At 51.1% G+C, this 12,994-nt stretch overlaps 1 protein-coding gene and 1 long non-coding RNA gene across 2 annotated transcripts; one reads left to right on the plus strand and one right to left on the minus strand.

The window, feature by feature from the left end:
* Positions 1-322: 322 nt before the first annotated feature.
* Positions 323-3,060, minus strand: METTL21A (methyltransferase 21A, HSPA lysine). The gene is made up of 3 exons (XM_071747977.1): positions 2,648-3,060; positions 1,638-1,749; positions 323-802 (listed from the first exon to the last, which is right to left on the minus strand). Exons 1-3 carry the CDS (start codon positions 2,792-2,794, stop codon positions 405-407), a joined length of 657 nt encoding a protein of 218 aa, XP_071604078.1. The 5' UTR covers positions 2,795-3,060; the 3' UTR covers positions 323-404.
* LOC139797935 (uncharacterized) lies at positions 3,019-9,759 on the plus strand. Its single transcript, XR_011726625.1, has 6 exons — positions 3,019-3,147; positions 3,645-3,776; positions 5,127-5,253; positions 5,546-5,679; positions 7,515-7,647; positions 9,382-9,759. It is a non-coding gene; the product is annotated as an uncharacterized lncRNA (long non-coding RNA).
* Positions 9,760-12,994: the final 3,235 nt, after the last annotated feature.

Consider the following 12,994-nt stretch of genomic DNA (forward strand, 5'->3'; position numbering starts at 1 on the left):
TTTGCTTTTCTAGAGTTAAGGAAATGATAAAGGGAAAAACCAAACCAAACAACAAAGCACTAGCATCTAAGTTTCCCACAGAAATTAAGTGTGGTTTGATTTTAAACAACAGATCTTCCGATGACATGTTTGGTGCCTGGAGATTTCTGCAACTTAAATCAGTTTCAAAAATTACATTCGATTAAAAAATCTGTGGAAAAGCCTGTGCAGCTCTACTAAGAAATGAAGCAGAGGTTCAATAGGCAGAGAAGAAGTCTGTATCAGACCAAGTGAGCAGACAAGACCATCAGAACAAGAAGGCAGTGAAATAACACAGCTGCAGTTATATGCTTAGGAACAAGTGTATTGAGTATAAACAAGGGAGGACTGAACAGCATCAGTGGTTTATCAGCAAAGTGTAAGAGTCAGAAGTCGTCCTTGGGACTCCCCCTCTGTGCTTTATAGATATGAACATCCTTGCTGGAATCATAGTGGACCTCGTGCACAGAGAAAGAGCCTCTCAGCATCCTCAGGAACTTGTGGTCCCGCTCGTAGCGGATGCGGCAGGAGAGCAGAATGACAGCTTGCTCTGAGCACAGGTGCTCCAGAGTCTGCAGCAGCTCCTCAAACGTTTCCTCCAGGTAAACGATGTCAGCACCCAGGATGAAGTCAAATGTTCCTGGAGGGAAGTTTCCCAGGTCTCTGCCCCACGTCAGTTCCTTCACCACAGCCCTGGGACGCAGTTCAGGAGGAAGGTTTGCCTGGACGTTGGACTCCAGGAGCTCCAGGGCCACTGCCCTGTCTGTGATGGTGACACGAGCACCTGAGCAGGACAGGGGTACACAGACAGTCAGTGTCCACAGGCCTCAGCAGCACAGAATGTTAGGCTGGAAGGGACCTTGAGGATCAGCACTTGGAACAGCATAAATAAATACATACAAATACAGCATGCAATAAAAACAGTGCCTGGAACTCCGAGTCAAGCAGGCTCCTCAGTTCCTGTTAAACATTAACAGCTCCCCTGAGCTGCCTGATTAAAAACAAACAAACAAAAGAACAAAACAAGCAGAAAGCCCTCTATCTACATATATATATCCACCCTTCACCAGTCACTTGGAAATATAAAGTGTACTTCACGTGAAGATTAAAAAGTGTTTGCTGGAGCTTTTCCTTAGTGTGTGAAAGTGGAGGATTAACCTTCTGCCTTTCCACAGCTGATGACAGAGTAAGTTATGGGGATTTTTATGATCAACCTGCTCCAGTTCTGAGAGAGGCAGCTAGAGAGCCTCTTTCAGAGGTCAGACCAAAGTGATGCCAGGCAAGAGAGTGGTTTCTGTCTGTGGCTTTATCTGTGCTGCAGCTGAGGATAAGGCAAGCACAGCACTGGGGGAGAAGAGCTGCAGAAGTGAGTGCTGCTGAGCTGAATACCATGGCATCAGCTTTCACAAGGTCCCACCATGAAGTAAACCCAGTGGCACCATCCCTTCAATAAATAATGCAGCAGGCTCTGAAGTCTAACAAGAAAGGGAGGTGACTCCAACAGGAAACAGCATGGTTCACAAACGTAGCTTTGGTGCTAACTTCTGTAGCAGATGGGAAAAGTGCTGCTTTACTACAGTTGTCAAGTGCTTTAAACAAGGAAGCAAAAAAGCTCTTACCTAACAAGGTGGCCACTATTCCCAGCAATCCAGTCCCAGCTCCCAGCTCAATCACAGACCGATCCCGGAGATCAATGCCTCCCATCTCCAGATAAGCACACAGGACAACAGCCTGTGCCAAAAGACAGGGGCAGTTAAGCACAGGGCTCACACTGAGCTCAGGATTTCTGATTTGCACTCAGAGAAAGTTATGGGAAGGGTCAGGCACTTCAGGTCTGCAGAAAGAGTTTGCTCAGCCCTTCTCTGCCAGCAAGGTGCAGGGGTGGTCTTTTTATGAGTTTTATGGAAGACTTATACAGGCAAAAGGAAAAAAAAAAAAAAAGCAGCATGGAAGCTCAGGCTCAGATGTGTTCACCACCTTCATGAATCCCCACACGGAACAGGAGGCAGGAAGAGCTGCATTTGGAAAGGAAAATGTTAAAAACTGATGAATGAACACAGTATTGCTAAAGCCCATGGTGAGGTTTCTTAGTATCTTGTGTGGCATTTCAGAAGGTTTCTGCACAAACACAGGACACAGGAAAGCAAAGTAATATCCCTTCTGACCGGTATCTAAGGTGTTCCACCTTCTCTTGCTCGGGAGCCCCTGCCATAGCACATTCTGCCAACATCAGGGCAGAGCAGCAGCCCTGTGCACCAATTCCTACGAGGAATTTGCTGAAATTGCTGTAAAACGAGAGGCAAAAGTGCAGCTTGTGTCTGGGCCGCTGGGAAGCCCTGGGCCTGCCACAACCCCCTGGGGTTCGGATCATTCCTCTCCCCAGGACACAGCCTGCCCGGGCTCCTTCCTGAGGCCGGGAGCAGGATCCCTGCGGAGCTCCGAAGGGACCGTGGGCCTCCCACCAGAGACGGGTGAGAGCTCTGCCCCTTATTCCCTCAGATCCGGGTAGGGGGGTGAGGAGGGGAGGCAAAGCAGAGTTTAACTCTTTCTGTAAAGGTAAAACCTGATGGGCATCAAGTGCTCCCTCCACAACGCCCCGTTAAGCAGCGCCGTGAGGAAGGAACCTTACCGCATCCCAGACCACGGCCGCCACGCCGAGCCGCCGCCAGTCCTGCCGCAGGCGGATGCTGCTGCTGGCGAAGCTGTAGCTGGCCCAGGGGCTGTGGAGCTGCCGGGCCGCCCAGCCGCCTCCCTCCTCGTACGGCACCAGCGACATCGCGATCGCCTCCCGACCGCCGGGACCCGCAGCCCCGGCTCCCCCCGCCTCACCGCGGCCTCCGCTCCGCTCCGCCCCGCCGCCGGGACGAGGTTGGGGGAAGCAAGGCCCCGGGGAGCACCGCGGGGGAGAGCCCGGGGGACCTCGGGGGAAGGCCCGGGGAGCACCGCGGGGGAGAGCCCGGGGCCTGGGCCGGGCCGCTGCTCAGGCCCCGCAGGCCTCAGGCGTGTCGGAGCGCCCGGCCCGGCCCCCGGCGCCTCCCCGCCCGGCTGAGGAACGGCGGCGGGGCGGGGAGGTCCCCGGAGCGTCCCTGCCCCTCGCAGCCGAGGCGGGAGGAGGTTCGGCAGCCTGGGGTAGGGCAGGGGGAGCCGCCGGGCCCGCGTCCCTCCCGGGGAGGTGTCGGGGGCGGCCCGGAGGGGAACAGAACCGTGTAGGGGTGTGGGGGGAAGGTGCGGCTCGGCGGCTTCTCGGGTTTTCAGCTCTGCCACGGAAAAAGGGCAGGAGGTGCAAAACGCCCGTGGGCTGCTGTCCCCGCTGAGGTTCCGGTGCTTGGGTTTTGGTTCAGGGGTGTCTGGGGTTAAGGTGTTTGTCCCTCTTTGTGTCTGTGGCAGTGCTGGGGGCAGCCTGGAAGCTGTCACTGGGTAACTGGGAGCCCTGCCACGAACCCAGCGCTGCCCGGGGCACAGCACTGACCGCGGCAGCAAAGCCGAAGCTGCTCGGGGGCACTGGGGCAGCCCTAAGGCTCCTCCGGCGTTGCTGGTGCGTGGGCTTCTCCTCGCCCGTGGCTCTGCTTCATCTCGTGGTTGGAAAAAAACCCAACACAATGCTCTTCCGCTTTGTGTGTCTCCAGCTCCAGCTGCTTGAACTTCCTCCAGGCAGTGCTGAAGGCCAGAGGAGGTACGGGGCAGCCTCTCTGCTGCAGGAACTCCACCCAAAGAGGCAGGACCTGCAGCCATGCTCCTCAACCCTCGCAAAGGACCAGGTGAAGCGGCACTCCTTCCCTGCACCCATCTCCAGTGTCCCTGTGGCAGCTCCCAGTGTCACCATCATCCTGGCATGGCCGGCCCTCAAAAGGCGGGGGGCAGAACTGGCTCTGGAAAACATCCCCACTGCCCCACAGGGAGCAGCAAACCTGGCTGGCAGATGAAAGCCAGTGTGGTTATCTGGAAGCTTGTTAATTTCACCAGAGTGGCCCCAGATTGATGAAAGGTTTTGTGGAGGAGCATTACAGGCTGCACAGGGGTAGCAGGAACTGCAGCTTGTTTTTAGGGTTCTGCTACTGTAGGGGAATGGAAATCAGAATTTCACTTGCCCCAAACCAGTTCCTACTTGTCTGATGGCAACTCAGACTTCTCCTCTCAGAAACATGCCAGAGCAGGTGTGATGATTCAGCTTACTGTAGTTTTACATCCAAAAGTGCTGGTCCCTTGCCACCACTCCTGCTTTTGAGAGTCTGAAACTGCTCATGCTATTATCTCGATTATTTTTTTAATTATTTATATTGGCAGTGTGGGAAAAGCAATGGGAGTGATTACACTGGAAATGAGAACTCTATTTGGATGAGGTTTTGAATCACTTAGGCTGTGCCTAAACTAGGACCATCAGGCAAATGGAGGGAAACTCCCCAGGCAGAAAACTTTCACCTCCACCTCCAGCACCACACTGCCAGCCCTGGGATCTCCAGCTGTGGAGATGTGGAGGAGTGTGGCAAGGCTCCAGTCCTCCCAACTGCCTCCTGATTCCCCCCTAAAGCAGTTTTCTTCCCCTGCAGTATTTCTTAAGACCTAGGGTCTGCCAAGATAGCAACCAGAGTGAAAGGAGGCTCTGTGTGAAAATTTACACGTTTGTTCTCAAAAATAATACAGCAAGTGCTTTTATCCCAAGAACACCTTTCTGTAAGCCAGATATCCCTGAATATCTTTGCAGCCCAGCAGGTCGTCTACCAATGCTGCTCCACATCCCAAAACTATTTCCCCTTCTTCCCTGCTAGTGCTGCTCTGGCAAATGTTGCTCCTGTGAGCTTTATACAGGACATCAGAAATTATTTCCCAGCTCAGAAATGGACAGTGAAGCTATGAAAAGGGAGACAAGTCCACTAGAAATTTAGTAAGTGTCCCCATTCCCCAAGTACTTTCTCAGCCTACATTTACCTGCTTTTCCCCTCTCCAGATCAACTTTCTAAGAAGGGACAGACCCCAAGTTTTATAGTGCTGGAGAAAAGAGATTTGGGTTGTTCCACCCTTCCTGACAGTAAGCGGATCAGGGAGATGCAGTGACAAAGAATTATGGCTAAAACAGTTGTGCAGAACTGAAATGCTTTTTCTCCCAGCAGGGCAGGAGCTTAGCACAACAAGAAAGTTGCAAGAACATAGCCTGGCTCAGCTCTTCACACTGCAGAAGGCTGTGAGGATGCCTGGGCTGCAGATAAACTTGGGAAGGAGGGAGAAGCTGGCTTGAAGGTAAGCAAGAATGCCTTCAAGTATAAAGAACACCAAGTCCATTGTCTTATTCAAGTACTTGCTAGAGCAAAGGGATAATGCTTCCATCTGCAGGTAAATTCTGCTACCTCAGACACAGCTAAGATGCTTGTGGTAAGAAAACGTGTTTAGGAGCAACGTGTTCCTTGGAGTGCTCAGAAGAACAAAGAATCCAGGAGATGAGGCAGACATGAGAGCGAATTATTTTGAAGCACTGCTAACACCCCTCCCCCCCTTTCTGAAATCTTTTCTTTCCTGCTTAAGTCTCTCCTAGAATTTGGCAGTTCCTGTGGTGGTTCTGCAGACACTGCATGTGCCGCATGGCTGCGCACGGATTTTGGAGCCATCCATGATGTGGGGAGAGTTCTGCATCCCTCACACAGGCTCTGGTGACCAAGGCAAAGGCAGGTAATAAATAGAAACAATCTGATTTTTTTTTCATTTTTTAATTTTTTTTTAAACTCTTGTCTAGAAACCTGTGTTGTTGATAAACCCTCTGACACCAACACCTTATTCCGAATGGTTCTGTTCCACATTTGTGTGTAGAAACTTCTGGTTTAATCCTTTCCTCACCAAATGAATAGCAGCTACCTCTGGCTGTCGTTCCACTGAAGCAGGAAAACTGTCTTTGAAGTAAGGTTTGGACAAATACCTGTTCTGCCAAGTGCTTTCATCAACCAAACCAAGGGGAGCTATCACAAAGCTTGGAGGAAGACCTGGAAAAGGAAGTGGTCTTTCTCCCTAAGTAGTGCTGTAAGTGGCCATTGGAATGACCACCAGTGAAATGATTTAACAGTTTGACATCTTCCTCTTCACCAGCAGCTTCCAGATTCTCCACACCAGTGAGACAGATGAGGTGGTGAATCACTTGCTGTTAGATATAAAGGGAATGAACTTTAGATTAATTTGGCTGATGACAGCTTGCAGGTGCAGCATCAGGACAGCCTTGGCTCAAACTGATCGGGATCATCTTTGACACCAGCGGGGTGAATTAAAAATCCAGCTTTCTGCAGAAACTGACAGGGTGTCAGTAGGCCTTGGAACTTGCTGCTTCAGCAAGATCCTTACAAAAAATGTTAAATATTGAAGTGAATTTATGGTCTGATCCAGCACGTCGTTTTCTTTACACACAGAGTTGCGCTAAACAACGGAAGTAATCCAAAGATAGGAAGAAGTGTAAGTTCATAAGTGCTTGAGCTGAAAAGCAGGAAGTTTTTGGAGCCTCTGAAGAGGGAATAGTTCCTGTCAGTCATGTTACATTCACAGGCTCAGCCTCGCATCTTGATAAACTGTCACACATAATCACCAGGTCTATTAAAATGCCTCCTTACAGGAAGAACCCTCAGCTTGCAGTGGAACCCTGTGACTGATGCCTCCAAGGTCTTGCCAGTCTGAAAGCTCAGGTTATTCCTAAGTTCTAATTAAGGAGCAAAAAGAAAAATGAGTAAGCTCTTTGCAAGCCACCACGGCAGCTCCAGCTGTGCTTCATTTGCTGGAAACCTCCTTCACTTCTCACTGCACTTCCAGAGGTTCACAGCCCTACAGCCTTCTCCACATCCCTGGTGAGCAGGGGGCTGTGGTCAGGAAATCACAGGGTGGGGCTGGGATTTCCCTCCTCCACCAGCAGCTTCTGCACTCCTCAGCTGGCTGATGGTCTTTGGCCAGGGTGATGTGTGTGTCTGGGGTGGGGGGAAATGCAGCAAAAAACCCACCCTGTTTATGGAGGCTGAGTGGTGGCCAAATTGCTGATGGGCTCTGTAGGTGCAATGCAATCACTGGAGAAGAAATTACAGTGCAGGCAATGCACTGTGTTAATCTATCTAGTTAACAATTAATTGAAAAGCATTTAAAAAAGCATTTAAAAACAATTACATGGACAGGCAGACAAAAGCTATAGCATTCATGCAGATACAAGAGCATCTGCCTTTTAAAACCAAGCACAATGGCTTACAAAAATTTACAAAAAATATGGAGGGTTTGCTGTTATTTGTAATGGTATTGGCAGTGTTCCTCTCCTGCACTTCTTAGAAGACAGTGGAGAAGAAGCAGGAGTTAGGTCTAAGCAGTTTCAGGGACCTTCAAGCTCCTCAGAGCCTCCCTCCAGGCTAGGGTAGCCCAGGGTTGGAATTAGACCTTTAAAAGTTTGCCCTGAACAAAAATCACTGCAGGGCTTAGGCATGCAATTTGTCTTTTCTGAAGTGTTTGTGTTAAAAGACTGGAAAGCCTTTTCCTTTTCCTCATAGGAACTTGGTATCCCTGAGCTGCAGTAAGAGCTATTTCTAAGGGCAGCAGCTCTGCCAGCCTTCTGCTCAAACCAAGGACAGCTTTGGAGCTCCTTCCCTCTTGGCTTCAGCACATCTGGGGTTCTCCTCTCAGGTACTAAGTCTCCATTAACTCTCCCTTAGCCTTGGATAAGTGGGCAGAAGCTTTATTGAAGCTTTATTTCACCCTCAGACAGAGCAAAGGTAGGATCAGAAAAGAGAGGCTAATGTGAAGGAACTGTCAGCTCCTGTGTGTTTGTGCTGTTGGTGTGCCTGCAGTGATTCAGGTGCTTGCATGCCAGCCAAGAAGCCTCTGCATTGCCTGGAATGACATCTGAGATTGCTGCAGAGGCAAAAGAACAGATTTAATCAATGACACCAGCACTGCAGTCTGTCCTTATGCTGTGAAACACAGGCCCTGGTTTGCATGGATTCACCGTTAGCCGAGGGCAGTATAGAGGATGTAAAAGTGAGAAAATTTAGGGCTGCTGAAAATCCTGCTTGTGTGTTTTGGACAACCTCAGGGGTTGCTTTTTTCCCACAAAACACTGGAATTTTCTATTTCCTGAACTACCGTTTCCCTGCATTTTTTTCCCCCCTTCAATGGCCATATTCTTATGTTACTTGTCATCTTCAGAAGACAATCACACATGCATTATTTTTGTCCTGTCAGCTGGTAGGGGATTTCAAAACAGGATGCCTATTTTTCCCCTCATTATTTCCAAGAGTGAGACACAGAAGCCTGAGCTTTTGTTTTCAGTTGGCTGTACAGGTTCAACCTGGTGATTCATTCTTCCTGCAGCTACATTTTCAGGAAAAGACAAAGTCCTGGCACTTTTTCAAGTATCCATAGACTGCTTGAGAGTAAAATCAGACAGTACTCCTTCTCCTGCAGTTGGGGCACTTTCTAAGAAGGGAAAAATTGAACAAAACACATCCCAGAGCTTGTGTTATCACCCTGTAGACAAGCAAGGAGGCACACGGCCTTGGAAAGGCACGTGCAGTACTAACTCAAGGTGAAGATAACAGCAGAATTTACAAGACTTAAGGTTCTTGGCCCTGTGAAGCACAACCAAGCACTTGCCAGGAGCTTGTTGACTGAACTAGTTTGTGGGCTGATGGTGACTGTGATGCTGGATGGCTTAGGGGTAATCCTCCAACTTAATTTCAAGCATTCTGGAAGACACTCAGCTTCTTTTTGCATTTGGTGTCTGCCCTTGGAGTGTTTCAGCAGTCATTATTCAGACAGGAGCTGGTAACTATGGTTTCAGATGTCTGCTGCTGCCCACAGATGAAGGGAAGCCTGGTTCTGCATCATGAAGCAAGGGGCTTCAGGGCTGTGTGGTCATGAATCCCAGTGCTAAGCTTTCAGAGAGAGGGAGCTAAGTAACACCAGGTACAGATCTGCCTGCAAGTAGCCACTGCAGGAAACGTAAGGACTTGTCTGAGAAGTGGAGTTCCTTTGAACACCAGCAGACAGTGGCTTGGGTATGGGGCAGACAGGCCAAGCAAAGAGACAGAATTACTTTCCACTGTCAGCCCACAAGGCAAAACACAGCTGGCAGCACTAATATAACTCCTGTCAAGCCTGGCAGTCTTCATTTATTATGCACCCTGCAAATAATTATCCATATAGTTAAGCTTACAGCTCAGAAGCTGCAGGCAGTGGTTGGCAGGGTTTGTTCCTCGCTGCTGCAGATCCTTTGGCCTCGTGAGGCTCATGTCAGGAGTGAATCTGATCCTTTGTGTTTTCAGAATAAATCATAGGGCTTTTCCATCCCTGCATCTCGGGAGCAGAGGTTGTTCCTCCTCCTGCTGTCCCCTCCATCTGACTCGGGTTTTGTTTCAGGATCCCACCTGGCCTTCCTGAAAAGCTCATGTGGAGCTCTCCTGGCACTCACAGCACCTTCCCCAGAGGGCTTCAATTAGGAAGGGCTGCAATTCCACATTTTTGGGAAGTTCTATCCCTCTTGTGACTATTGAAGCAGAGGGCACTCTCTGCACACCATGTGTTATTAAATGTTAAAGACAAGCCATGGCTTGGAGGAGGGGTGAAGGCCTGCCCAACAAACCTGCCCTCCTTAGGGAACAGTGAGCATGGAATCTATCAACTCCCATCTGTGCTGGCATTAGCACCCGCTGGAATCCCTTCAGCAGTCTGCCTTGAGCTATTTCTAGGTTACATTTAGGTCACATTTTCTTTGTGAGCACAGATGCAAGAAAATTATGTTTTTTATCTTCAGAAAAGCAAGATTCAGGTTGGGAAAAAAAAGCCAACCTACAAAGTCAGAACAAGCCCAAAGCTGCTCTGCCTCTCTCTGTTCCCTGGGGGAATGCTGCAGCATGCTTTTGAGGATCAGACCTGGGGACACTGCTGAAGTTACTCCTACCCCAGCAGCTCAGCTGGGTGGCACCTGGCACCAGTGGTTCTCCTCCTGTCAGCTGGGAAATTATTAGTGCTGCTCTGCTGCCCAGACAGCCCTGAGGCCTGGTGGAGGTGAGGGCTGTGAGAGGGGAAAGCAGACCAATGGGTTATGTAAAAGCACCCTTGTGTGTGTGAGCTGGCCACTGGGTGCCTTGCCCAGAGAAAAGCAGGAACTGAGGGGTCCCGTGGCACAGATCTCTCTTCCCTGAGCAGGAGGAAAAGGGGCTGAATCTCAACCATCTGCAGGGGAAGGTCTGTGGGAAGCTATTTTCAGCTTACCCGTTTGTTATTGCCAAGATCTGGCACCCAAAGTGCCTGCTTATCATGCAGAATGTGGCACTAGGTGTGTGCTGCCCATTGTACATCACAGTAATTGATTTTCTTATAATGGAAACTGTCTGATGATTCACTGGGGTAAATCAAGCAAACCAGCAGAAAGACGTGACAGAAAATAGGAAGTGACCCAGGACTGGTAATAAATCATGACAGAGGGTACTCAGCATACTGGTGTAGCTGTAAGTCAATGGAGTACTAAGCTGCATAAATAAAAGATAATGTGTGTCACCTCTGCAGGGTTGTTGCTCAGGCTGCACCTATGAAAAGGATTGCCTGGTTCTGCAGAAAACACACACAGCAACAGGTCTTGTCACACCATCCCAAGAGACCAGATCTGTGTGAAGATTTTAAAGAGCTGCTTTGCCAGAGTGGAGGGGGCAAATAAATATTCCCCATTCCTGCAGCTACAGGGAAACACGCACGGGGCTGGAAAAATCCTCTCTACTGGTGACCTGAGGTATGTGGAAGCAGGAGCTTAAATTCCTCTGGAATGACAGGGAGGTGGGACAGTTTGCTGTTTCTGTGATTTCCAGGGATTAAAGTCAGCTTCCTCTTAAGACTTAGATGAATAAGGCTGCAGAGGGAAGCAGGCTACTGATTTCTTTCCTCTCCCTCTGCATGTTTGTGTAAATCCTGGTTTGCTGCGAGGGTGCCAGAGTATGGGAAGAGCAGCCCTTTCCTCTTCCCTGTGCAGCATAACAACCCAGAGCAAGTGTGAGACCCCTGGGAGCCTTCAGCCTCTTGGAGGCAGGGGAACCAAAACCTTCATGCCCAAAGAGCAGTGAGATGTGTCACGTAGTGCAGCCACCCTGGGTCCCCAGCATGTTTCATCTCTCAGGGGGGTGAGATGCAAGCCAGCTCTTATTTTTGTTTGAGAATTACTTCACTGAGCCACTCCAACTTTCCCTCTCTTCCCTCACCATCCTTGCCAAAAATCACTGGATTTCTTATAGGGGAGAAAATTGTTGTTTTGGGTGAAGTCCCTTCTCGTTTCTCTCCCTGACTCAGGTGAGTCTCTGGTCCCACTTGATGGTGAAGCCCTTCCCAGACCTGAGAGCAGGAGCTGCCATCCTGCAGCTCTCCAGGCAGAACACTGATTCTGCAGAGGGACTCTGGGCTGAAGTGGTTCAGAAAGAGCTGGGAGCAAATCTCTGAGGCCCTGGTGTAATCCACAGCGAGGTCAGATTTCTCTGGAGGAACAAGGCTTTGCAAGCTGTCAGCAGTGTGTCGAGAGAGGCTTAGCTAACACAGCTTAGAGAACTTGCCAGCAAGTGAAAAAAGTACAATTCATCAGTCTGAGGGAATAATCCCCATGTAAGACTACAAATCATTTAGTTCCTCCCGTTACTGTGCCTGGAATTAAGTTGTATGGGCTCCAGAAATGCAGCATCTCTGCCTTCCTCCCTCCAAAGGAACTGAGTCAGGTTTGGTCTGAAAACTCTGAATCTGCCGCCCTGGGGGAAAGCCAAGCCAGGGTTTGTCCTGCAAAATGGGAGTTAAAACCCAAGGCTGCCTATCTCTGGAACAACTGCCAGCATGATAGCAGTGTTTTGTAATACTTGGTGTGTTCTTAAGTCTCCTGCAGAGCCATTCTCCTTATCAGCAGCCAGAGCTGTATCTCTGTGGTGATAGCAGGGTGATCCATTGCAGGATGATGTATGTTGGTGTTTTTCAGGGCCTCTGACTCCTGTGGGTATCTTGCCCTCTAATCCACATTCCCTGGAGTCTATCTGAGCATTCCAGTCCTATTAGAAGCTCCCAATAGCCAAGGCTTGCTTTGTGTATGGGGGGGACAGCTGGGGAAAACACCTCCCCGCACGTCCAGAAGCCCTTAAAACCTTTAGTAGTGGGGAAAGGAGCCAGTGAGATGGACAAACAGCCCCTTGAACTCACACAGGCAGCGCTGAGGCTTTCTGCAGCCCTTCCCAAGCCTCTGGGCTGGTGTGTGCAAACACTGCGGGGCAAGCAGGCAGGACACGGTTCATGTTATTCATAGAATCACAGAACGGTTTGGGTGGGAAGATCCTCCGGTTCAACCCCCTGAATGATCAGGGACACCTCCCACAGCCCAGGGTGCTCCAAGCCCCATCCAACCTGGGCTGAGACACTGCCAGGGATGGGGCAGCCAGTTTCTCTGGGAAACCTGGCACAGGGGCTCAGCACCCTCTCGGAGCAGCGTTCCTTCCCCCTCTCTCAGTCTCCACTGTTCTAAATCCATCGCCCCGCGTTCTGCCGCTGCACCGAGTCCCTCCGCAGCTTTCCCGGGGCCCGCCAGGCACTGTGAGGCGCTCTGAGGTCTCCCCATTGCAGCCTTCTCCAGGCTGAGCACCCCCAGCGCGGGGGATGGGGGGGTGTGGGGGGGGGATGGAGGGGTGTGGGGGGGGACGGAGGGGTGTGTGTGGGGTTCCTCCGTTCCCGTGGCTCCGCGGCTCCTCAGCCCCTGCGGCACGTGCGGGCCGGCGGGCGGGGCCCGGCGCGTGCACCCGCCGGGGAGGGGAGGGAGGGAGGTGGGGGTGGGGGGGGGGGGGGGGGGAAAAGAAGGGCGAGGCGGCTGCCGCGTGACCCCCAGCCCCGCGCCCATTGGCGGAGCGGCGTCACGCGGCGCCCCGGCGGGCGGCGATTGGGCGGGAGAGAGGCGTGGCCGGGCCTTTGCCCCTCCCCCCCTCGCCCCCTCGCCCCCTCCCCTCCTCCCTCTCCCCTC

The sequence above is a fragment of the Heliangelus exortis genome, chromosome 6 (genome assembly GCF_036169615.1).
Source record: "Heliangelus exortis chromosome 6, bHelExo1.hap1, whole genome shotgun sequence".
Lineage (NCBI taxonomy): Eukaryota > Metazoa > Chordata > Aves > Apodiformes > Trochilidae > Heliangelus > Heliangelus exortis.